General features: G+C 38.0%; 4 protein-coding genes across 4 annotated transcripts; all 4 read left to right on the top strand.

The window, feature by feature from the left end:
- The first annotated feature begins 10,542 nt into the window (after positions 1-10,542).
- Positions 10,543-11,896, top strand: LOC308410555 (gamma-crystallin M3-like). Its single transcript, XM_080903959.1, has 3 exons — positions 10,543-10,599; positions 10,692-10,934; positions 11,025-11,896. The coding sequence occupies exons 1-3, from the start codon at positions 10,567-10,569 to the stop codon at positions 11,301-11,303; spliced, it is 555 nt and encodes a 184-aa protein (XP_080760085.1). The 5' UTR covers positions 10,543-10,566; the 3' UTR covers positions 11,304-11,896.
- Positions 11,897-18,452: 6,556 nt separating this feature from the next.
- LOC308410554 (gamma-crystallin M3-like) lies at positions 18,453-19,816 on the top strand. The gene is made up of 3 exons (XM_080903958.1): positions 18,453-18,519; positions 18,612-18,854; positions 18,945-19,816. The coding sequence occupies exons 1-3, from the start codon at positions 18,487-18,489 to the stop codon at positions 19,221-19,223; spliced, it is 555 nt and encodes a 184-aa protein (XP_080760084.1). The 5' UTR covers positions 18,453-18,486; the 3' UTR covers positions 19,224-19,816.
- Positions 19,817-20,902: 1,086 nt separating this feature from the next.
- Positions 20,903-21,717, top strand: LOC308410556 (gamma-crystallin M3-like). The gene is made up of 3 exons (XM_080903960.1): positions 20,903-20,964; positions 21,078-21,320; positions 21,403-21,717. The coding sequence occupies exons 1-3, from the start codon at positions 20,935-20,937 to the stop codon at positions 21,676-21,678; spliced, it is 549 nt and encodes a 182-aa protein (XP_080760086.1). The 5' UTR covers positions 20,903-20,934; the 3' UTR covers positions 21,679-21,717.
- A 972-nt stretch (positions 21,718-22,689) lies between these two features.
- On the top strand, positions 22,690-23,793 carry LOC308410559 (gamma-crystallin M3-like; the record flags this gene model as incomplete). The annotated part of the gene is made up of 3 exons (XM_080903963.1): positions 22,690-22,701; positions 22,808-23,050; positions 23,490-23,793. 3 exons carry the CDS (start codon positions 22,690-22,692, stop codon positions 23,763-23,765), a joined length of 531 nt encoding a protein of 176 aa, XP_080760089.1. The 3' UTR covers positions 23,766-23,793.
- Between the last annotated feature and the right edge of the window lie 2,525 nt (positions 23,794-26,318).

Below are 26,318 nucleotides of genomic sequence, written 5' to 3'. Positions count from 1 at the left end.
TCTACGGTACATGGAGAATTCCAAAAATATGGATAAATCGATTTCTGCAAGGGACAAGACAGTAGCTGCAAAGGACCCCATTCATTCTTTATAACACTAATTTTCACTCCACCTGAACCATAAATTCTGCTGTACACATATGAAGCAGCTTCACTCTTGATAGGATTTCTACTATGTTAGAATTCTGCCTTACTGCTGTTATTTCGGAAATGAGGGTTTCTACAGGCAAAAGCATGTCACTCATAGTAGCCAACTTTCACAAGGAGAAAGTAGAATGTAAAACTCTTCAAACTGGCACCTAGTCACTGGTTCTGATATGTGGTTCAAAACCAAAACCAGGAGAGTGGAGTAGCAGGTTCAGGGGGCAGTGTTAGTGGAGGTTGAAGGGCAGCTGTAACTCAGATTTTCCATCATGTTTCTCCTATATTAGTAGCTGCCAAGACCTGGAGGACAGAGGAGGGAACAGAGAGCAGATAGAGCGCATGGGCCAGCAGCTGAGCTTGAGAGAGGGAACTGAAAAGCATCCCAGTGTCACTGTTGCTCAAAAAACACTGTGTAAATAAAATGTTCACTGACCAAATTGTGCAAAGTTGGAGCAGGCAGAGGTGCACCTGCAAGAGCTGGACCGGGCCAAGGCCCAGACCAAAGTCTTGGAGAATCTTCTCACTTGGTCTTGCTCTTCGCCAGCATCATCACCGCTCCTCCAAGCTTTCCTTGAGGTCTTCCAGTGAATGGTGGATGCGTGTCGTTGGCCCCCAGAAGAGTGTACCCTGCAGCTGTTCCCACTGCTGCCCAGGGATGCCCAGGCAGTGGTGTTTTTAACCCAGTCCAGTTTATTATCTCTGTGTGGACTGAGGTATTTATAGTCTTCCACAATGACCACATCAACCCCTTGGATAGAAACAGGGGTCACAGATTTCCTGGTCCTCCTGAAACCCACAATCAATGCTTTGGTCTTTGTCACATTGAGCTGCAGATGAGTCTGCTCACACCAGGAGTCCACCACAGACTTTGATCAGTCTCCTCACCCTTGGTGATGCATCCAAACACCACAGCATCATCAGAAAACTTGGCAGAAGAAGATGTCAGGTATCTGTGCAGTGGCTGAAGTCTGTAGTGTAGAGGGTGAACAGGAAAGAGGAGAGGACAGTCCCATGTGAAGCTCCTGTGTTGCTGATCACCTTGTAAGGCACACAATGTTGAAGTCGTTCTGCCAGGTAATCAACAATTAAGGACACAAGAGAAGAATCCACCTACATCGCTGTCACTTATCACCCAGGACAGTCGGACTGATGGAGTTGAATGCACTGGACAAGTTGAGAAACATGACCCTCACAGTGCTGACGGGCTAGTCCAGATAGGTTTGGATATGATTGAGAAGGTAGATTATGGCGTCCTCAGCTCTGAGGCTGCGGTAAGAAAATTGAAGGGGTTCCAGATGTGGTCTGACGTTGGAGTTGGTCAAGGATGAGTCTTTCTAGGGTCCTAAAGACATGGGAAGTCTGTGCCACGGGTCTGCGATACTGGGGGCCACCAGGACATGGTGTTTTGATACAGGAACGAGGCCTGACATCTTCCACAGCACGGGGACCCTCTGAAGACGAAGACTCATCATGAGTCGTGAGAAGTTTATGAAAGACTCCACAAAGGTAGGGGGCACATGCCTTGAGGACACAGGGACTCAACCTGAGTGGAGTCTTCTCATTAGTCTCAAATCTAAGCTGGTTGCTGGAGTGATAGGTGGGGGAGGGGTGTCAAGAATTTCACAGGAGGCTGTGGTGCAATGTGGAGAGAGACGGAGAGTTTGGTGTGGCTGGGTAAATTTACATGGGTAAATTCCCTGGGCAAATAATATGGCCTGATTCCAACGGCACACAGTTCAATGTCCGTCTCAACGTCTCCCTCCTCCTCTTAATAACAATACTACTACTACTACTAATAATAATAATAATAATAATAATAATAATATTAATAATAATAATACATTTTAATTAAAAGCTCCTTTCAAGACACCCAAGGACACTTAACAATAGAATAAAACACATACAACAATGATAAAATGAAGAACAATAAAAGCAAAAAAGGACAAGATAAAATAAACAAACAACAGGTTTACAGTGAATATGCAGAACAGATGGGTTTGGAGTTGAGATTTAAACTGGGGGAGAGAACCAGTGTTTCTTATATCTGGGGGTAGAGAGTTCAGAGCTGAGGCTGAGACAGAAAGAAGACACAACAAGTTGGATAGAAGAAAAGGTCGAAGTGAGCAGGCAGAAGAGGTCGTGCTTAACAGGTTAGAAAGTTAAGGAGGAGCAAGGTTATGAAGGGCCTTGAAGGTGAGCAGAAGAAGCTTGTATATTATCAGGGTGTCATGATGCGGCTGTGTGGAGGCAGGAAAGGACCCAATCACAGACTACACAGAGATGAGAAAGTGAACTCAAAAGGCAGCTTTATTGCTGACACAAGGGGAAAACGGTACAAAACTAAACTGGGAAAATATAAACTAAACACATGGAGAGACACAGAAGGAAATACACAGCCATGGATGAGGGAGATGCTGACATAAATACACAGAAGGATAACGAGGAAATGAGAACACAGAGGGAACGCAGCTGATACGAATTAACAAGACACCACAGGGGAACTACACCGAATGCAGAAACATGAGACATCCACAATGAAACAGGAAACGGGAATGGAAGAGCGGCAGACCAGAGGGAGCAAGGGAACACAAGGGAGAGAGAGTGCATACATGACGGGCTGGGGAAACATAGATAAACATGACGGAGTGAAACACAAGGAGGGGAAAACAGGGCACAAGAACATACCTAAGTACAAAACACAAACACACTGAAGGAGACACAGGGGGCAAAGACACGAGGAGAAATCCAGTAAACAAAACTAAACAGCCTGCATACACGTTTGACTAACAAGGTGGACTCAAACCATAATACAAAATGACAAAACACAAGAAAACTCAAAACGCTGGGTCAAATGACCCAGGATTGTGACACAGAGAGCCGGTGACATTCCTGGAGAACAGGGGTGATGTGAAGGTAGGAGGTGGTTGTGGTAATAATGCGGGCAGCAGAGTTTTGAACCAGTTGAAGCTTATGGAGGGATTTTTGGGGAAGACCATGCAAGAGAGAAGTACAATAGTCAATGTGGGAGGTAACGAGACTATAAACAAGAATGGATGCAAACTGGGTGGAAAGAGAAGAACATAATCTGTTAATGTTGCGCAGATGTAAATAGGCAGAAAGGGTGAGACTACTGATGTGAGATTTATAGGATAGTGAACTGTCTAGGATGACACCAAGGCTCTTAACCTGAGGTGAAGGGAAAACTGTGGAGTTATAAATAGTGAGTGAGAAATGATTCGTCTGACCTTCACCTCTGCATCCAAGGTGTGTTTTCCTCCAGATTTCAGCCGGTATGTCCGTGGGTCTGGCTCACAAGCCACCAGGATCTGAGCAATTAGCTGATCTCTGAAGTAAATACTGCGTGTGGTGTGTTGCTGCTGCACCACTGTCCCATTCCTGAAATAAAGTAACAGTTCAGTTGCAAAAAGAGCAATAAAAACTCTCACAATCCACATGTTTGAGAGAAAACTATATAAGCAAACTAACACTCTAAATAATAATAAAAGATGAGGAAAAACAAAAAAGTAAGAAAAGGTTAAAGTATGGAGAAAAAGCAGGAACAATTGAAACAGGCGGCTGATGCATTAGTTCACCTGATGCAAGATGTTAGCGGGGGTTGAGGCGCCTGGGAAGGGATCTCAAAATGTCATTGTAGGTGGCAGACAGTTGGTGTTTTAAGCCACCTCTCTGTTGAAAGATGGCTGTTCACAGTGAACATACTCTTTCACTCGCTTTCAAACCGTCTGTCTTCTCTGTCCAGAATGTGAACATTAGCAGCCCCTTATCCATTAGATGTGGATGTACAGCTGAGTCTTGTCATGTTGAGGTGGACCGTCCATTTATGGAGCTGTTGTTTTTGTCCAATAAAGAGATCTGAGCACTCGTCGCTGCACAGATGGTTGGATGTCTCCTGCCTCAGACAGGCAGTGGGGGTGAATGGTGGGGTGTGGTTGGTGGCTCAGCGCTGCAGGGGAGGGATGGAGAAGTGGGTTCAGAGGGCAGCGGAAGGGGAGTCTCTTCGTCACGCCTCATGGTATTTGTCTAGTCTTGTCTCCCCTGTTTAGTAGCCTGCTGGGACCTGGTGGAGAGGGGAGTTGAGCTGGGTCCAGAGATGCTCCCGATGAAAGGAGCGCTGTGAAAATGAAAGAGAAAAGCAAATCTTGTTCTTCATCAGCTCCTGTGCATGCTGATTCTCGTCTTGCTACACTGGGAATTGGGAATCATTAACCATGTGAAACACTGCTCAAGCCTTTTAATTCAGCTGTTTTTTTCTTTTGTTTTATCAGAGATGGGCAGTAACGCGTTACTGTAATCTGATTACGTTTTTCAAGTAACGAGTAAAGTAAGGGATTACTATTGCAAAAAAAGGTAATTAGATTACTGTTACTTTCACGCTGCATTACTGCGATTTTTTTGCGACAGTGTCTCATGACAATGATGTAAGCGAGTGCAATGTTCGTGGCAACAGCTGTGTGCAGATCAAGAATGGATAATATAACGAGTGCGGGCAGTACTGACCTTACTTTGAGTTTGATTCCGTAAAAAGTGACAAAAACATTAACGTCCGCTGCTCACTGCATTGGAAGAAAACTTCTTTTTACAGCGAAAAAACACCTAAACTTCCAAGCAAGCACCGATACGCTGCCACGGGAATGTGAAACTGCCAGATCCTTCCACTGACCGCTACGACACACCTTCACCAAGGCAAACCTCCACCTGCCCCACTCCTGCTGTACAGGTGAAAACAGAGCAACAGGACCGCTGAGTCTTTGATTTGATTTATTTTCTGCTGTGTTTCACTTGCATCTATTTGAGAGAGTGAGTGTAAACACAAAAAACTATTTTATTTTATAGACTGGTATATGCAGAAAATAGGTTTAAATGTTCAACAGATTTCTTCCAGTCAGAGAGTGTTGCATATAATTTAATGTTTGCTTCATGCATAAAGTTAAAAGATTAAAACTAATCAAACTAGTTTCAAAAAGAGACTTTTTCATTTGATTACATTTATATGATTGGATATATATGATTTATATATATTTATTTATATTTATATTTATATTTATATATATGATTTATTATGCAGAAAAAATAGAATTGGGCTGAAAGATCCATCGCTTTATTCAGGTTGTAAATCATGTTTTTAAAAAGTAACTAAGTAACTAATTACTTTTGAAAATAAGTAATCAGTAAAGTAACAGGATTACTTTGGGGGGGAAGTAATCAGTAATTAGTTACTGATTACTTTTTTCAAGTAACTTGACCAACACTGTGTTTTATTTATTTATTTTAAATGAGTAGGCTTGTATTTCTGAGCTCACAAACAACTGTTGTTTTCAGAGATACGTGGTCTTCACAGGAGGGTCACTACAAACGTACGGCTTATAGAACAAGCAGACAATTTTTGTCTGCTTGCCTTTTAGTCACCACACACCACTGCATTGCATACTATATGCAAAAAGTGAAGTTGACTTTACAGTACACAAATAAATTTATTTTGTGGTCTTCCTTGTGGTTCCTACACCCTGTTGTTGTCTTTTATGTCATGGTCTGGGGTATGTGGCTGGAGTTTTCCATCAGGCTCGTGAGCCTACCTGGGATCCGCCCCTGGGCAGGGCCACCTCCTCCTCCAGTTCCTCACACCTGCAGCTGATTGCAGGCAATCAAGCCAGATTAATTTAAGCCTCAAGCTGACGTCCATTCACCGCCTGTTTGTCATCAATCCATGTTTGTAGCTGGCTCTCATGTTTCAAGCTCTCTTTGTGATTTACCTTGTTAACTATACTTTCTTGTGGCACAGTTCCTGGATTCACCTTGTCTCAAACCTCTGGCTCAAGTTCTGCTCTCAGACTCAGGATACCAAGCCACCATTTTGGAAATCACTCTGTGCTTCACCTGCCTGCCCTCCTGCCACCACACTCTATCAGGAACCTCCGGATCTCAGGTCAGCCTTTTCACAATACTCAGCTCACCCCGGATTCACGTCACCCTCCTCATCACTCTTTTTCTCCTCCTGTAAGTAAGAATAGTTACATAATATACTTACCAATTTCAGAGCTCCACTCAGCTACTTCCCTAACTCTGTCCTCTCTCTCCCTCAGTGTGAATGCTTACTGCCCTATTCCAGTCTACATCTCAGGCCCATTTCCCCTCACTAGATGCACGTCCCCGTAGCCACATTACCCAGGCCACGCCACATCAAATTCTGCGTTTCATTATTTTTGTCCTTGCCAAGCTTTCAAGTCCAAGGTTAACCAATAAATATATTGTAAAACCACCTGCTGTCTCTGTTCTGGGTTTCTGCACCTAAGTCCAGTTTTGGTACTGACCACTTGGCCCTGTGACATTTTACCTGTTACGTTCTAGATCATAAAAATGTAACAGACTAGACAGACTCTTTAAAAGCCATCCTTCCAAAATTTCATCTACACATCAAATTTGCAATCAGAGGAAAAACACTGGATAAGACACTCAAATAGAAAACTGCCTCATTTAGGTTTCTATGAAGCATTTTGAGAAAATGCTAAATAACAACCAGTCTGTTTACCATTGTTTTTAAGGCAGTGAATGGCCCAAAAATAAAAAGTTCATCAACCTAAAAACGAAATGTTTCCAGTGTAAAAATACCACAATAATAAATATTAAAGGGGGAAACATAAGCTATATGTACAGACAACAAGAGCAACTCAGAGAGCGGAAACACCTGGGTGATAAGAAACAGTTAAAACTAATCAAAGACAATGAGATGAGGTAAGTAAAACTAAAAGCATAAGAGGAACAGGAAGTAGCTAAGGGAACACAGATGAACACTCGATGACAGCTAATCAGATCAATAAATTAAAGGCTCAAGATAATATGCAAGAACATAAAAATCAAGTGAAACAATAAACAATTTAGGATTTAAATAACACACCAAATGATGAAGGAAGTCCAAAAAGCAGTTTTAAAAACTGTCCCATGTCACTTACCACTGTCATTATGAAGTCCCACCTCATCCATAGGAGTATATCTATAGAGTAGAGAGGTTTACAGAAGATGGACCCATGCATCTCATCTTGAGCAGCAGGTGATCTATGAGAGAATCACTGATTATGTGAAAAACAACCTGCATAAGAAGCTGCTGTAGTCTTTTAAATGCTGCTTCCTCCAGAGTGCGTTATCATCGCTACATGGTTTGGTGGCAGAAGAGAAAGCCCTTCAGAGGATTATGAATTCGAATAAGTTGACATTAGTTGACATTAGTGCAAAACAGTAAATATTCATCTCATTCTGTCTTGAAATCATCACAAATTCGGTTTCAAGATCATCAAGAATCCTGGTAATCCTCTGGTTCTTGGCTATTATATGTTAAAACTGCTCTGATATCAACTGGTCAAAATGAAAGGTCACTGATGGAGTACTTGCTGTCAGTTAATGTCTTTACAACCTACTTTTCCTCCAGGAGATGGTGCCGTTCAGTTCTGTGTGCTCCTTTGTCACCTTTGCAACTTCAGTAGGGTCCAGGTATCTCATCATGCTACCAGTAGTGACACTGACTCTAGCCTTATACAAGACTGGGGGGGGAAAATCCAATTAACCTGATTAACAATTCACTAAGCTCTGCCCCAGACTCATTTGTGACTGTAGCAGGATTGCAGGCCCATTCAGAAGACTCACCTCAGTGAAAGCTCTTCTCACTTGGGACACAGCTGCTGAACATGCATTCACCACCCCTAAGGGAGATTCACTTCTGTCCCTGTCCTTGTCTAGCCAGAGTCATGGTCCTGGGTTTTATATGTAGAAGTTGTCCTTTGTGGACCTTTGAATTTCTGCTTATAATTCTAATGTTCTATTTGCTTCTTAGATTATTGTTTAGACTTATTATTACACCCCTAGCCTCATTATCTTGTGCATATATTCTCTTAGTCCCCCCTTTTCCTTTGTCATGTCATCCCTCTTGGTTGTGTGCTCCCATGTTCCATGATTCCTCCTAGATTACTAGTTATTGAATTCCTGGATTCAGCTCTACCATTGTTTTATATTTTTATGTCTTTTAAAGACTTAAACTTCAAAGTTGTTTTTGAGTTTGCAATTTGTCTCCCGAGTCCTGCATTTGGGTCGTCATCCTGCTTGCCAAGCATCTGCTTCATGACAGCCCCTGTGCCTGCTTGTCTCCCTGTCTCTCCCCTGCAGAATGCAAGTATGATATTATAAATCACTGGCTGTCAAGTTGCCCTTGTAAGTGAGGAGAACCTGGCTGGAGGAGTGCCAAACACAACAAGAATTTTGCAATGGTCCATATTTTCTGTAAAGTTGAATTTCAAGACATTGCACAGACTCTAGAAATGCCTTGTCCCAACACTTATTCTATAACCCAAGCACATGAAAGCACATGTTTTCTCCCAGCTTCCTGAATAGTTGGTATATTCACCAAGGAAATTGAGGCAGTGATCCATTGTTGGATGGACCTGACCTTTGAGGTGGACCCACTAACTGTCCTTTTGTACCAAGTACAGTGGGCACACACCAGCATATTCATCTCTCAACTAGGTATCCGAATAATCTTTCACTAGAGAATTTTCTTGTGGCCCTCTCTTCTGCATGTGTCTCTGCCAGTGTTATTTGTGTCCCAAATGCAGCCTCTTACTTGCCTCCTGTTGGTCTGTTTATACTGTTATCCACCCCTAATATCCTTGGTCACACTTTGCTCTAGATTTTCCCTCTGGTCTAACACACTTCAATGGGAACACATTCATTCTCACCATTATGGAGTATTTTTCTAAGGCAGACCACTTTGTGCATCTTCCCGAATTTCCCACATACCAGCAAACAATAGAAATTATGGCTCATTGTGTTTTCAGATTACACAACATACCATTGGATGTAATTTCTGATCAAGCCCCTAATTCACCTCCCAGGTATAGAGAGACTTCAACACCACACTGGGAGCTAAAGTGAGTTCATCATCGGGCTTTCACTCTCAATACTCTAAAATATACACATAACACTATGACCTCCTATGCTACTGGTTTGTACCTATTTTGGGTTTTTGCAGCCCTGGAGGATGAGATCATTGTCTCCTCTAGAACACCACCTGTGGTGTTGCAGTTCTACCAAGACAGCTAGCCTCTGGCTGGAAATGTATGCCAGACTCAAGCCCAGACTTCAAACGAGGTCAGAAAGGATGGTACATTGTCCTCTTTTTCTTCATATTAGAGCATTTTTATGACCCAGAAGGAACAGCAACTAGAAAATGAACTTGAACTTGGAGACCTTTCAGATACTATGTTGATATGATCCTGTCAAGTTTATCCAAAAAGCATTTTTTTTTCAGTTCTCTATTGAATCTTAAGTAAAGAAATCTCCAGTGTAGCAGAAAATAATCTAAATTAATATTATAAATTCATGCAGTTTTGCTATTATAATGACCTTGTATGATAACATGATATGAAAATAAAGTTCAAATTCGCCCATAAAAAATTATTCTAACAAAAAAAAACATAAGACATGACAGTTTTATAGCATTTAATAGAGATAAAATGTGTTTTCTGATTTAAACAAACGTGGCAGTTTCTTGTACATAAGCTGTTATAAGTGAGGGATAAAACAGCTTCAGTTTTTACAGAATGAAGGCAAAATTGTACACGGCTTCTTTAGTTATGGTAAGGGTATAACAAACATTAAGCCATAGGTAAAAAATCTCTCCTTTATTTTGGAGAAAGCCAAAACTGACTTTTTGGGGGTAAAGTTTGTGGTGTTTTCTTTGTGCCCTTGGCTAAGACTGGGAGAATAATTTAATAAAAAGAAACATCACACATTGTACAGTTAGAGTTAGTGTTAAGGTGGGGTCATCACCTACCCAAAGGTCAAACGATCAAAAACATCAAACAAACACTCTGTAATTAACACTAATCTCACAGTTACATGATATCATACTTGCATTTGTCTAACACAGTCAATATTTTGTTGATGTATTCTTCCTCCTCTTTATCCGTTTGAGGATTTATAACCAAAATACAATATAAACAATTTCTGATGGAGTACGATGTAGTTGTATGTAAATGTATCAGCAACTAATTTAAAATGTCTTGTTGCTACAGTCAATTTATTTTTCATATTCTACAGTGGAAACAAGCATGTTCACCGTGAAAAACAATTCAAACACCCAGTTTTGACAGTTTATGTGTGACACGGGTCATAAGCACGGTTGAAAATGCATTCTGTAAAAAGAGAAAAGGCCTTTCTAAAGACTGCTGGTGCCCAGTGTCTATAAAAAAACTGGACCTAACCTTTGCTTTCTGTGGGCCTCACTAGCAAGTTGCTGAGTAATGGGTTCTCTGGTGTAGGGGAGGGGTTTCTTTACGTTTGGTCAGGTATAAAAGAAAAGGGTTAAACCAGGTAGAGAACAGGACAGAACAGGAGTAACTACTCACTTGCAGGCAACATGAGCAACACTGGCATGAACATGAGGGGCAAGGTACAGATTTCTTTCTTTTTTAATCAACAGTGATTACTGCTTCCAAATAACTGCTGCTTTTTAAAGAAGGATTTTATTTTGCTGTTTTTCAGATCATCTTCTACGAGGACAGGAACTTCCAGGGTCGCTCCTATGAATGCATGAGCGACTGCTCTGACATGACCTCCTACCTGAGCAGGTGTCACTCCTGCAGGGTGGAGAGCGGCTGCTTCATGGTCTATGACCGCCCCAACTACATGGGAAACCAGTATTTCATGAGGAGGGGCGAGTACGCTGACTACATGAGCATGATGGGCATGTCAGACTGCATCAGGTCTTGCCGTATGATCCACATGGTAGGAAAGCTGTGCTGTGGATATAATTTTCCTCCAGATAGGCTTGAATTATATATTCAAATTCTTTGTTGTGAACTGTTTCCCCTACAGTACAGAGGCCAGTTCAGGATGAGGATCTATGAGAGGGAGAACTTCGGTGGTCAGATGTACGAGCTGATGGACGACTGCGACAACATCATGGACCGCTACCGCATGTCCGACTGCATGTCCTGCAACGTGATGGATGGCCACTGGCTGATGTACGAGCAGCCCCACTACAGAGGCAGGATGATGTACCTGAGGCCCGGAGAGTACAGGAGCTTCAGGGAGATGGGAATGAGCGGGATGAGGTTCATGAGCATGAGGCGCATCATGGACTCCTGTTACTAAATGTTCACTGTCCAATGCCACTAAATAAAATAATTTTACAGTACTTTGACCTTTGTCGAGATTATTAATTAACTCATCATGAAAAAAATGATACATTGTTGTGATACATATATATACTGAAAATATTTGAAGTTTTATAATTTTATCTGCAACAAACACAATAGCAAGCAAATATTGATTCTAAATTGTATTCAGCTGATGATACCTGATAATATAAAGTGTGATCTTGAATAGAATACCAATTAGCATTTTCAAAAACTGAAAGATAAAATCAAAATAAGGGAATTTTCAAACAATTGTCAAAGTAACATGTTTTCTGTTTATGTCATGTGTAAGTGTCATCTGACTGACACTAACTTGGTCATAAAAACATCTGATGATGCTAATCTATGTTAAATTTTTTAGCTTAAAATTTGGTTTTATGCATCATTAATAGTTTAAGTTTCTTTTATTCTTATTTTCTTATTTTTAATCACTAAATGAATTCTGAAACTATCTGTCCAGTATTTAGCTACAAGCTACAAGTGCTTAAAAATTGCTTGAGGATACGGTTGAAGTGACTCAGACCTACACCCTATAATGAAGTTGTAAATACTGTGACATGTTGTATATTTATTAATAAAAAATTTGTTGCCATCATATACATGTATTGGGGTTTGTTTGTTTTTTCGTTTTAAAGGTGATGTGTCTAATATAAACAATCCCAGAAATTATTCAGTTTTTAACAATGACTCTGTTTGCATCAGGAACAATACAGACAGTGAGTCATTATTTACTGTGTTTGGATAATTGGTCATTGTGGTTTTACTCCTGAAGTTAAAAACAAGACACTTTAAAAAAATCAGACATTTATTTAGATTGTTGTACTGTGAAAGTTAATTCTAACATGTTGCATATTAAGAAAATACTGATTGTGCCATCTGTTTCCACTTGTATTATTATTTTTATTTATTATTTGGTGCAAGAAAAGACAATGGTTGCCATAAGCTCAATTCATAAATAAAGAGCCAAAAGGTTCTAAAAGGCTAAATCTAAATACAGAGTATTTAGATTTAGCCTTTTTACAGAGTAAAATACAATTATCAATTTGAGAAATATTTATATTATTTAAGAAGGCAATCAAATCAGATACTACAAGAATCGAACACTGCAAAATTATGCAAACATAATGTTAAAAACAGACACATAAACCATGCTAAAACTGAATATATCTATAATCCTCCAAATAAATGATCATGATGATGACAATTAATAGTGCAAATTCTACAAAATGTTTTTCAGTTTCTGAGTTGCTGATTTTAACTTATGTCCAGAAAAAAATGTGCAATAAACATCTACATTCCATTAGCATGCACTGTGAGTTCTTTCTACTTTACAAAACCTTAATCAATTATTTTTATGTTACTCTGATTGAAGGTCTCTGGTTTAATGCATCTAAATGGGCACGACAACCTTAGAGCTGAGAATAGAGGCTTTGTGTTACTCGTCAAAAGGTTTTGATTGATTGATTGATTGAATCTTTATTTTGAACATGTTGAAAAAGTATAAAAAAATAGAATTAAAAGAGACAAATGAACAAAGCAAACAAAAGGAAAACGAGCAACCACAACTCCAAATAACGTCCATGTTCAAAAAGGAGCAGGAAGAAGCATAAGCTTATTTAATCCCACCCCTTTTCCACTATCTAGTATCAATAGACTACAGAAATACCTCCTTGTAATTACATTATATGTTATGTGTAATTTTTTTTTTTTTTTTTTTTTTAATATATACACATATATGTTTCTATCTATCCATACCTACGTATATACACACATACGCACATATACACATTTTCAATAACCCTATTAACACCTGAAGGATACACAACCTACAATTTTATATATATTTTATATATATATATATATATATATATATATATATATATATATATATATACACACATACATACACACACATACACATATATATATATACATATATATACATATACATATATACATATACACATATATATATATACACATACATACATACATACATATACATACATATACACATACATATATACCCATACCAACAAACCCGTGCATGCGCACACACATGAAAATATTAGACAAGAACACCCTATCAAATCTCTACCTTTTCCCTGTACCCTGTAAAAACCATATCCTTAAACCGCTTTTTAAACTGCGCCATGCTTGGACATTGCTTCATATCTTTACTTAGTCTGTTCCACAGCTTCACTCCACACACAGAGATGCAAAAACTTTTTAATGTTGTACGGATACGAGGATGTTTTAAATTTAATTCCCCCCTCAAATTGTATCCCCGTTCCCTTTTAGAAAACATTTTTAGAATATTGTCAGGAAGCAGGTTATTTATTGCTTTATATATAATTTGTGCTGTGAGAAAATGAACCAGATCTGTGAATTTTAGAATTTTTGATTTTAAGAATAGTGGATTTGTATGATCTCTGTAACCAGTTTTATGGATTATCCTTATGGCCCTTTTTTGTAATATAAAGATTGATGATAGCGAACATTTGTAAGTATTGCCCCAAACCTCTGCACAGTAATTCAAATACGGTGCAATCAGGGAACAATAGAGAATGTGGAGTGATTTGTGGTCCAGAATGTGTTTTACTTTACTCAAGATTGAGACACTTCTTGAAATTTTGTTATGTATATGATTTATATGAGACTTCCAGTTTAATTTATCATCTATAATCACACCAAGAAACTTATGTTCAAGTACTCTTTCAATTTCCACACCATCTACATGAATCTGCACTTGTGCATTTCTAAGGGAATTCCCAAATAAGATAATTTTAGTTTTACTTAGATTTAGCGATAGTTTGTTCCTGTTAAACCATTTTTTAATTTTGCACATTTCTGAAGTAATTGTATCCAGCAGCTCCTTTAGATTCCCCCCAGAACAAAAAATATTTGTGTCATCTGCAAATAATACTAATTTTAATATATCAGATGCCTTACAAATATCATTTATATAAATAATAAATAATTTTGGACCCAGTACAGAGCCTTGTGGAACACCACAAGCAATGTCCAAGCATGATGAGGAATGGACACCCAGCTTCACAAATTGTTTCCGGTCACTTAAATAATTTTTCACCCATTGCAGTACAACCCCCCTAATCCCATACCGTTCCAGTTTATTAATTAATATGTCATGATTGATTGTGTCGAATGCTTTCTTGAGATCCAGAAATACTCCAGCTGCATACTGTTTCTGATCTATAGCATTCGTAATCTCCTCAATTGATTCGATTAATGCCAGAGATGTTGATCTTTTTGATCTGAATCCATATTGACTGTCAGAGAGTAATTTATATTTATCTAAGAATTTGTCTAATCGTTTATTAAACAGGTTTTCTAGGATTTTGGAGAATTGTGGTAGTAAAGAAACAGGCCTGTAATTTGTGAAGTGGCGTCTATCCCCGGTTTTATACAGCGGCACAACTTTAGCTATTTTCATTTTGTTTGGCACTTTTCCCGTCTGAAATGATAAGTTGCAAATATATGTTAGAGGTCCTACAATTCCTTCAATCACCTTCTTGACGATTTTCATGTCAATATCATTACAATCAGTGGATGTTTTATATTTACACATGTGTACAATGTCAATTATTTCTTTTTCCTCCACTGATGTGAGGAACATTGAGTTAGGGTTCCTATCAATCAGGTTTTCACTACAGTCTACTGATGGCAGTGACTCAGGAATTTGTTCTGCCAGTTTTGGTCCAATATTTACAAAATAATGATTAAAGCTGTTGACCTTATCAGCAGTGTTTTCCATAATATTGCCATTATCGATAAAGTATTGTGGATAACTTTGTTGTCCAGAATTATTTTTAATGATACCGTTTAAAACATCCCATATTCCTTTCATATTATGTTTATTGTTGTTCAATATTTTACTATAATACTCCTTTCTACATACACGTATAATATTGGTCAACTTATTTTTGTATTTTTTATATTTATTTTCAGCTTCTTTTGTTCTTTGTTTTAGGTATTCCCTATAGAGTGTATTTTTCTTTTTACATGCATTTTGTAAACCCTTAGTGAGCCATGGTCTATCTGAATATTTGTGCTTTCTGTTGTATTTTATTGTTGGACAGTTTTTATCGTACAACTCCATGAATATTCTTAAAAATATGCCATATGCAATATCAATATCAGCTTCTTTGTACACATTGTCCCAGTCCTGATTTAATAGATCGTTCTTAAATGCAGTCATAGTTTCTTCTGTCCTTACACGTCTGTATCTCAGTTGTTCTTCATGCTGATTTTTCTTATAATTAGTGTCATAAACTGCAAAAACTGGTAGGTGATCACTGATGTCATTAATTAATATTCCGCTCACAATGTTGTTTTCCATATTGTTAGTGAAAATATTGTCAAGTAAGGTGGCACAATGTGGTGTAATTCTGCTAGGCCTGGTTATTTTAGGATGTAAACTCAAACTGTACATAGTGTTTAGGAATTCGTCGGTCATTTTATGCTTTTTTGGATTCAACAGGTCAATATTAAAATCACCACAGATAAACATAACTTTTTGATTTGTTTTAGAGAATATTTCCTCTATGAAGTCATTAAATACTTGAATACTAGAGCCAGGTGTTCTATATATACAGCTAATTATTACATTTTTTTCTTTTTCCTTATAAATTTCAATTGTTATACATTCTAGTAAATTATCAATTACAGTTGTCATACTTTCTACCACCTTGTAGTTTAGGTTTTTATCCACATACACAGCTACTCCCCCTCCACTCTTGTTCCTTCTATTTACAAAATTCACTTCATATCCCTCCAGTCCAAAGTCCATTCCTTTCTCAGCATTGATCCATGTTTCAGAAATGGCAATAATTCCAAATGGATTTGTCAACTCATTTAGATATTCCTTTATATTGTTGAAGTTGGCATACAGACTTCTGCTATTAAAATGGATTATTGATAATTTATTTTCCGTGTTGATGGTGTGCTTAAACTGTTCATCAGTGAAGTAGCAGCAGTTACAGCTGATGTTGTAGAAGAAATTATTTTCCGGGTCTATATCCTTTTCTAAGTCTAGAACATTATGGTCTGTGTATCGAAATGTTCTCAGTTCCAGATTATCATAAAGAGAATTCCAATGAGTCATGTTGATATTGTTGCCGGATGCAGATGAAGTTCTTTTAGACTGTGCCATGTGTTGTGTTGTGTGTCACGTCACATGTGTATTCATACCTCCAGAGTAAGTTGACCTCAGTATTTGTCCAGCTCTTCCATATTTCTGATGACCAACACTTTGGCTTGTTCCGGTGTTCCATTCAGTTTAATGAATACTTTGCAGTTGGTGGTCCATGTATTTTGAATTTTTCCCTGTTTCTTCAAGTAACGTGCTTTCCTGGCAATGTCCGCATTTCTTTTTATCAGATGTTCGTTCATGAAGACATCGGATCCTTTCAGTTTCCTTCCTTGTTTTAACAGTGCTGTTTTCTGTTTTCTGATTGCAAATCTCACAATGATGGCTGGTTTGTTACTGTCATTTTTTCGGGGTAGAGGGTGGCAAGCCTCAATGTTGTTATAATCCACTTCCACACCTTTGGACCGTAGAAAGGTAACCACTTGATGCTCCGTGGAGTTGACATCTTCCTCTCCTGACATCTTCCTTATGTTACTCTGATTGAAGGTCTCTGGTTTAATGCATCTAAATGGGCACGACAACCTTAGAGCTGAGAATAGAGGCTTTGTGTTACTCGTCAAAAGATACTACAAGAATCGAACACTGCAAAATTATGCAAACATAATGTTAAAAACAGACACATAAACCATGCTAAAACTGAATATATCTATAATCCTCCAAATAAATTATCATGATGATGACAATTAATAGTGCAAATTCTACAAAATGTTTTTCAGTTTCTGAGTTGCTGATTTTAACTTATGTCCAGAAAAAAATGTGCAATAAACATCTACATTCTATTAGCATGCACTGTGAGTTCTTTCTACTTTACAAAACCTTAATCAATTATTTTTATGTTACTCTGATTGAAGGTCTCTGGTTTAATGCATCTAAATGGGCACGACAACCTTAGAGCTGAGAATAGAGGCTTTGTGTTACTCGTCAAAAGGTTTTGATTGATTGATTGATTGAATCTTTATTTTGAACATGTTGAAAAAGTATAAAAAAAATAGAATTAAAAGAGACAAATGAACAAAGCAAACAAAAGGAAAACGAGCAACCACAACTCCAAATAACGTCCATGTTGTTATAAGTGAGGGATAAAACAGCTTCAGTTTTTACAGAATGAAGGCAAAATTGTACACGGCTTCTTTAGTTATGGTAAGGGTATAACAAACATTAAGCCATAGGTAAAAAATCTCTCCTTTATTTTGGAGAAAGCCAAAACTGACTTTTTGGGGGTAAAGTTTGTGGTGTTTTCTTTGTGCCCTTGGCTAAGACTGGGAGAATAATTTAATAAAAAGAAACATCACACATTGTACAGTTAGAGTTAGTGTTAAGGTGGGGTCATCACCTACCCAAAGGTCAAACGATCAAAAACATCAAACAAACACTCTGTAATTAACACTAATCTCACAGTTACATGATATCATACTTGCATTTGTCTAACACAGTCAATATTTTGTTGATGTATTCTTCCTCCTCTTTATCCGTTTGAGGATTTATAACCAAAATACAATATAAACAATTTCTGATGGAGTACGATGTAGTTGTATGTAAATGTATCAGCAACTAATTTAAAATGTCTTGTTGCTACAGTCAATTTATTTTTCATATTCTACAGTGGAAACAAGCATGTTCACCGTGAAAAACAATTCAAACACCCAGTTTTGACAGTTTATGTGTGACACGGGTCATAAACACAATTCTTAACAATTACATGGGCCAACCTATTCACATTTCACAAGCACGGTTGAAAATGCATTCTGTAAAAAGAGAAAAGGCCTTTCTAAAGACTGCTGGTGCCCAGTGTCTATAAAAAAAATGGACCTAACCTTTGCTTTCTGTGGGCCTCACTAGCAAGTTGCTGAGTAATGGGTTCTCTGGTGTAGGGGAGGGGTTTCTTTACGTTTGGTCAGGTATAAAAGAAAAGGGTTAAACCAGGTAGAGAACAGGACAGAACAGGAGTAACTACTCACTTGCAGGCAACATGAGCAACACTGGCATGAACATGAGGGGCAAGGTACAGATTTCTTTCTTTTTTAATCAACAGTGATTACTGCTTCCAAATAACTGCTGCTTTTTAAAGAAGGATTTTATTTTGCTGTTTTTCAGATCATCTTCTACGAGGACAGGAACTTCCAGGGTCGCTCCTATGAGTGCATGAGCGACTGCTCTGACATGACCTCCTACCTGAGCAGGTGTCACTCCTGCAGGGTGGAGAGCGGCTGCTTCATGGTCTATGACCGCCCCAACTACATGGGAAACCAGCATTTCATGAGGAGGGGCGAGTACGCTGACTACATGAGCATGATGGGCATGTCAGACTGCATCAGGTCTTGCCGTATGATCCACATGGTAGGAAAGCTGTGCTGTGGATATAATTTTCCTCCAGATAGGCTTGAATTATATATTCAAATTCTTTGTTGTGAACTGTTTCCCCTACAGTACAGAGGCCAGTTCAGGATGAGGATCTATGAGAGGGAGAACTTCGGTGGTCAGATGTACGAACTGATGGACGACTGCGACAACATCATGGACCGCTACCGCATGTCCGACTGCATGTCCTGCAACGTGATGGATGGCCACTGGCTGATGTACGAGCAGCCCCACTACAGAGGCAGGATGATGTACCTGAGGCCCGGAGAGTACAGGAGCTTCAGGGAGATGGGAATGAGCGGGATGAGGTTCATGAGCATGAGGCGCATCATGGACTCCTGTTACTAAATGTTCACTGTCCAATGCCACTAAATAAAATAATTTTACAGTACTTTGACCTTTGTCGAGATTATTAATTAACTCATCATGAAAAAAATGATACATTGTTGTGATACATATATATACTGAAAATATTTGAAGTTTTATAATTTTATCTGCAACAAACACAATAGCAAGCAAATATTGATTCTAAATTGTATTCAGCTGATGATACCTGATAATATAAAGTGTGATCTTGAATAGAATACCAATTAGCATTTTCAAAAACTGAAAGATAAAATCAAAATAAGGGAATTTTCAAACAATTGTCAAAGTAACATGTTTTCTGTTTATGTCATGTGTAAGTGTCATCTGACTGACACTAACTTGGTCATAAAAACATCTGATGATGCTAATCTATGTTAAATTTTTTAGCTTAAAATTTGGTTTTATGCATCATTAATAGTTTAAGTTTCTTTTATTCTTATTTTCTTATTTTTAATCACTAAATGAATTCTGAAACTATCTGTCCAGTATTTAGCTACAAGCTACAAGTGCTTAAAAATTGCTTGAGGATACGGTTGAAGTGACTCAGACCTACACCCTATAATGAAGTTGTAAATACTGTGACATGTTGTATATTTATTAATAAAAAATTTGTTGCCATCATATACATGTATTGGGGTTTGTTTGTTTTTTCGTTTTAAAGGTGATGTGTCTAATATAAACAATCCCAGAAATTATTCAGTTTTTAACAATGACTCTGTTTGCATCAGGAACAATACAGACAGTGAGTCATTATTTACTGTGTTTGGATAATTGGTCATTGTGGTTTTACTCCTGAAGTTAAAAACAAGACACTTTAAAAAAATCAGACATTTATTTAGATTGTTGTACTGTGAAAGTTAATTCTAACATGTTGCATATTAAGAAAATACTGATTGTGCCATCTGTTTCCACTTGTATTATTATTTTTATTTATTATTTGGTGCAAGAAAAGACAATGGTTGCCATAAGCTCAATTCATAAATAAAGAGCCAAAAGGTTCTAAAAGGCTAAATCTAAATACAGAGTATTTAGATTTAGCCTTTTTACAGAGTAAAATACAATTATCAATTTGAGAAATATTTATATTATTTAAGAAGGCAATCAAATCAGATACTACAAGAATCGAACACTGCAAAATTATGCAAACATAATGTTAAAAACAGACACATAAACCATGCTAAAACTGAATATATCTATAATCCTCCAAATAAATGATCATGATGATGACAATTAATAGTGCAAATTCTACAAAATGTTTTTCAGTTTCTGAGTTGCTGATTTTAACTTATGTCCAGAAAAAAATGTGCAATAAACATCTACATTCCATTAGCATGCACTGTGAGTTCTTTCTACTTTACAAAACCTTAATCAATTATTTTTATGTTACTCTGATTGAAGGTCTCTGGTTTAATGCATCTAAATGGGCACGACAACCTTAGAGCTGAGAATAGAGGCTTTGTGTTACTCGTCAAAAGGTCAAATTTCTAAAGTCTTCGCTTGCCCAATCATGTGATTATATAACACAGTACCGCATGCTGGTACAGCTCTCTATACCATGTTGCTGGGTCAGGGGTTTAAACAATGGGGGCCCACTGACTCTGTAGGGTTTGGTCAGGTATAAAAGCAAGGGTTAAACCAAAGAGGACAGCAGTGCAGCAGTAGCAGTAGCAACAGCAGCAGCTCATCATTAAGTATGTCCACCACTGACATGAGCATGGGCAAGGTGAGCTTATGAACGTCATGAACGTCATATGCACTGATGTTGTAGAGCATACAGAATATAGATCGTATTATTTCGGTGAACTCTAAATGAACTAATGCACTCCTTTTTTCCAGATCATCTTCTACGAGGACAGGAACTTCCAGGGTCGCTCCTATGAGTGCATGAGCGATTGCGCCGACATGTCCTCCTACCTGAGCAGGTGTCACTCCTGCAGGGTGGAGAGCGGCTGCTTCATGGTCTATGACCGCCCCAACTACATGGGAAACCAGTATTTCATGAGGAGGGGCGAGTACGCTGACTACATGAGCATGATGGGCATGAGCGGTGGTATCAGGTCTTGCCGTATGATCCCCATGGTAGGTAGAATGCAGCATGAAATCCTGTTTCTAGTACAAGTGCAAACTCCATAACACATTATTTTTCCATTCTCTCTAACAGTACAGAGGCCAGTTCAGGATGAGGATCTATGAGAGGGAGAACTTTGGTGGTCAGATGTACGAGCTGATGGACGACTGCGACAGCATCATGGACCGCTACCGCATGTCCGACTGCATGTCCTGCAACGTGATGGATGGCCACTGGCTGATGTACGAGCAGCCCCACTACAGAGGCAGGATGATGTACCTGAGGCCCGGAGAGTACAGGAGCTTCAGGGAGATGGGAATGAGCGGGATGAGGTTCATGAGCATGAGGCGCATCATGGACATGTGCTAAACAAATTCACAAAAAATAAAAGATAAAGACAAAATCTTACATCAGTGACTTTTTGTGTTGTTCTTTATTATCTCCTCTAATATAGTGAATAAACGATCATTAAAGGGGTTTGAAAGGGGAAAAACACAATGAAATGGTTACATTATTCTCTAGAGACACACACCATCACCATCAACTTAATAAAATAATAAATACACCACATGAACTTGGGGGGAAAATTTAATTCTCTATAAATAATCAAAAAGTGTGCCACAGTTTTATAAACTAATCCCAGTATTATACACAGCACACATTAAATATTGTTGTTCTATTAAACCACGTCAAAGTCTAGTTTTGATTAAAAACCTCTTTATTGCAGATCAGTAAGTTATTAAGCAGTGTTAACTTAAAACCCCAAACAAAGTAAATATAATATTTAATTTAATCGTTTTTTCCACTTAAACTTTCACTGAAATGTTATATTATAGTATGCCACATAATACCTTCAGATTACGCCTGAAATGAATGTTAAATACAAACCAAAGAAAAGCACCACCTTGTTATAAGTAAGCATGTGTGTATGTGTCTAACATCAACCAATTATTTGCTACAGTATAGATAAAAAAAAAAAAAACATGAACCTTTATAAATTAGCTTAAGCACCATTGCATTACCATTTACATACATTCAGGGTGTAGTATCATTTTAACAACAGCATTTGTGGTACTAGCACAAATAACTACATTTAAATACGGCTCTACTACTTTTTGAGTATATCACCACAAAATAAAAACACTAAATCATTTTCAAGGTAATCACAAAGAAACTCTTTTGATCTAGAATAATAGAGCCTGTCAGAGGATGCATAACAACCCTTTGCCATCAGCATTCACAGAGGGACTAACATTGGATGCTGCTGACTCATGGTTTCCATACAATGGTGACATCAACTGTCTGGATGTCACGTTAGCTATAAAAAAGGCTTAAATCTGGGATAGGATTGCTATAGCGTCATTCAGTCTATCAGCCACGATGCACGGCAAGGTACGTGTATTAGAGAAAATAGATCAAAATTTTTATCTTTCTGACCTAAAACAAAAGCTATGATTTTAAAATGTTTACTGAATTCTGCCTTGTCTGTTGGATCCAGATCATCTTCTACGAGGACAAGAACTTCCAGGGTCGCTCCTATGAGACCAGCAGCGACTGTGCTGATATGTCCTCTCACCTGAGCAGGTGTCACTCCTGCAGGGTGGAGAGCGGCTGCTTCATGGTCTACGACCGCCCAAACTTCATCGGAAACCAGTATTTCATGAGGAGGGGCGAGTACTCAGACTACCAACGTATGATAGGTTTCAGCGATTGCATCAGATCCTGTCGTATGATCCCCATGGTACAGTACCGAGATTGCTAAACTTTCATATATAAACTAATACGGCCTAATAATAATAATAACATATGTGTCATATGTGATATGGCTTTTGCAAAATGTCCATCAACATAGTTCACAGAATGAATAGTATATCAAAACCTTCGTCTCTTACATACGCTGGTCTGGGTTCCTTAAATTGGTAATAAGGCTTAGCTGGTTTGGGGCCTCTGTCATTAACTCTCTCACACTGTGGGACAGTTCGTCCATTGAAATCAGAATAGCAACTTAAATATTTTCTTGAAGCACTATTTTAAAACTTTTAGGAAATTTTTTATGTCTCTCTTTTCAATTTCTTTCTTTGAAGCACTTTGTAACTTGGTTTAAAGAATACTTTATAAATAAGGTTTATTGCTAAGATTATTACATAAAATAATTCATCCTTACATTGTAATATTAACAGCACAAAGGGTCCTACAGAGTAAGGATATATGAGAGGGAGAACTTCGGAGGTCAGATGTATGAGCTCATGGACGACTGCGACAACTTCCAAGACCGCTACCGCATGTCCGACTGCCAGTCCTGCAACGTGATGGATGGCCACTGGCTGATGTACGAGCAGCCCCACTACAGAGGCAGGATGATGTACCTGAGGCCCGGAGAGTACAGGAGCTTCAGGGACATGGGATATGACGGAATGAGATTCAGCTCCATCAGACGCATCAATGAATCCTGTTAACAACAAATACATTTTAATCTCGTAAAGAAATAAAAGAATTTTCATGCACCAGATGGCATACACAATTTGTAATAGTGGTAATCAATTAATGTGATTTAACTATCCTTTTACATTGTGTTATGTGATTCCAAAATTGAAATAAACAGTAGAAAATAAGATTTGGTAAAGTCTTGCTCCCCATCATTATTTTCTCCTAGGCATTATTCAAATATACATACATCTTCCAGGTTTTCCAGGCGACCTCGTCTCTTCTGAAGATTATTGTAAATATGGTTGGAGTTATTGATGATTTTTAAAAAGTGATTAAGAATATTTTCAAGTATCTTTGAACATTTTCAGTTAGACTCATATAGTTATTTAATTATGCCTGATTTGTTTTGTAGCATATAATGTAGTGACTGATCAGTTCTTAAAGGCACAGTCCATGAAGCGTTCATTCTACCTTAACATAACGGACTCCATCAACATGTGCTAACACAGATTTGTGGCATGTGAAAAAAATGTCCTTCTCTTTCCTTGTACTGCACTTTTAATATAATGGCAATATTCAAGTCTGTACACATATTCATTTGATAGCATCAGTTGACTCAGAAGTTAGTTATTTGTTTTGACGTGACCATCAAAAAGGAAACTTGGTCTTTGTGACTCCAATTAAAAGCCAAAGGTTGTTGCACGAAAGTATTTTTCACATCAAAAAATGAAAGATGTTTTTCTTGCGACTTGCGACATCAGATTTCTTCCAATAAATATTCACAGTAAGAGCACTGTTTCGTTCATTCTTGTCACTTTCAGAAGAAAATACAATCTAGTTCTGATCCAGTTATATGGCCATGTATCAACATTGGCCTTATAACAAACCTTGTTTTTCACATCATATCCGAGAGCGAACACTTATATCTGACCCATCTGTATCAGACTGCCTGAAAAAGGCAAACAATGCTTGTTGTTGTCTAAAAATTATTATTATAAGTCAGAAATAATCTCATAAGAAAACAGCAGCTGGAAATGTGTTAAACTGTAAAGAAAACTAAAATATGTAGAATTTAAAGCTAGGAAACCTTAAAAGAAGAAAGCAATAGTTACTCTACCTCACCGAGGATCTTACTATCTTACTTTGATTTTTAGAGATTTTGATTTATTGTTTTAATGGCTTAAGTCAAAGAGTATAACTCCAGATCGTAACAACCTACATCTATACCCAGTGTATTGTTTTTATGTGAGAAATTACAGTAATATAGAAAAAGTCTTTTTTTTTCTCATACAAACATATGAAGGAAAGTCATGGGAGGACTGCATGGACATCCACTGTTAATTTGTCAATGACAATTTCATTAACAAATAAAACATTTCATCAGCTATAAAACATTAACATTTCCACTTTGAGGTCACCCACTGGTTTTGGAACACATTTTAAGACGTTAGTGCTAATGTTTTGGCCAATGTTTGTTTGTTTGTTTGTTTGTTTGCTTGCTTGCTTGCTTGCTTGCTTGCTTGCTTGGGGAGCCAAAAGTGACCAGGTTTGGATGACAGAGTGGAATCCTAAGCCAGGTAGAAATGTGGAAAAGCCTGGTTAGCATGCTGTACAAATAATTCAATTTCAGTTCAGTTCAATTTTATTTATATAGCTCCAAGTCACAGCAGCAGTTATCTGCTACTCAGTGCTAACAGCCTAATAAAGCACTATAACTTCCCTCATCAAAATGCCCACATTTAATGGAAGTGAGACCATACTGTACATCACATGAAAACATTTGCCAAGTAATTCCATTAAAAAAGCTCCAGAAGACACCAACAAAACAAATGCAGTTGAGAGGTCCAGTTCAGACAACAGCCATTGTCTACAGCTAATAGTGTCAAGAGACATGTCAATCACACAGCCATGCATATAACTCCAGTATTCAAGTTAATGGGTTAAAAAAGAAGAAATCACCTGCAGTACACTTGTTATGAAAGGGCTTGAATATCATCTACAAATTATGTAAGGATTAGCTTCATGAATAAATCACCATGATATCCATGAAATTCATTGGCAACATCTCATTCATTACATTAAACTAAATGAGGGCCAAAAAATACTTGATGGAGACATATTTAGACTAACATATCAGTAGATTATCTGTCCCTTATAGGTTTTATAGGTTTACTCAGTTTTAATGAATTGATTCAATCCTCTATTGAGTCCAATTAAATTTTAACAGATTTTAAAGATTTGGTTTTTGGCTAATTTTGGCAAAAAGAACAAAAAAACAGAATGTTCTTTCACCTGTGAAACATTAGAGATGAAAACTTTAATGAGGCCTTCAAAGAATGCTATGTTTGTGGAAAACACGCTCTCTCTGTTATTCAGCTGCAAAGACAATACACAGTGGGGCCTCTTCTCACAAATGCAACCCCTGCAAATCACGATCCGTTGAAGGTCCCTTTGAATTGAAACGTACACGGGGGGCCTCTGCTCCATGTTGCTCTGTCAGGAATTTGAACAATGGGGTCATGTATCTTTCGGCGTGAGGTCAGGTATAAAAGCAACTCGTGGGATGTCGTGAAAACTGTGCA

This window comes from Rhamphochromis sp. 'chilingali', assembly GCF_963969265.1.
Source record: "Rhamphochromis sp. 'chilingali' genome assembly, chromosome: 14".
Taxonomy (NCBI): domain Eukaryota; kingdom Metazoa; phylum Chordata; class Actinopteri; order Cichliformes; family Cichlidae; genus Rhamphochromis; species Rhamphochromis sp. 'chilingali'.
This window is presented reverse-complemented; position numbering and strand designations above follow the sequence as displayed.

Coding starts and splice junctions, on each gene's coding strand:
- LOC308410554 (XM_080903958.1), top strand. CDS start 18,487: ATGAGCAACACTGGCATGAACATGAGGGGCAAG. Junction 18,520..18,611: donor GCATGAACATGAGGGGCAAG/GTACAGATTTCT, acceptor GCTGTTTTTCAG/ATCATCTTCTACGAGGACAG. Junction 18,855..18,944: donor CTTGCCGTATGATCCACATG/GTAGGAAAGCTG, acceptor TTTCCCCTACAG/TACAGAGGCCAGTTCAGGAT.
- LOC308410555 (XM_080903959.1), top strand. CDS start 10,567: ATGAGCAACACTGGCATGAACATGAGGGGCAAG. Junction 10,600..10,691: donor GCATGAACATGAGGGGCAAG/GTACAGATTTCT, acceptor GCTGTTTTTCAG/ATCATCTTCTACGAGGACAG. Junction 10,935..11,024: donor CTTGCCGTATGATCCACATG/GTAGGAAAGCTG, acceptor TTTCCCCTACAG/TACAGAGGCCAGTTCAGGAT.
- LOC308410556 (XM_080903960.1), top strand. CDS start 20,935: ATGTCCACCACTGACATGAGCATGGGCAAG. Junction 20,965..21,077: donor CTGACATGAGCATGGGCAAG/GTGAGCTTATGA, acceptor CCTTTTTTCCAG/ATCATCTTCTACGAGGACAG. Junction 21,321..21,402: donor CTTGCCGTATGATCCCCATG/GTAGGTAGAATG, acceptor TCTCTCTAACAG/TACAGAGGCCAGTTCAGGAT.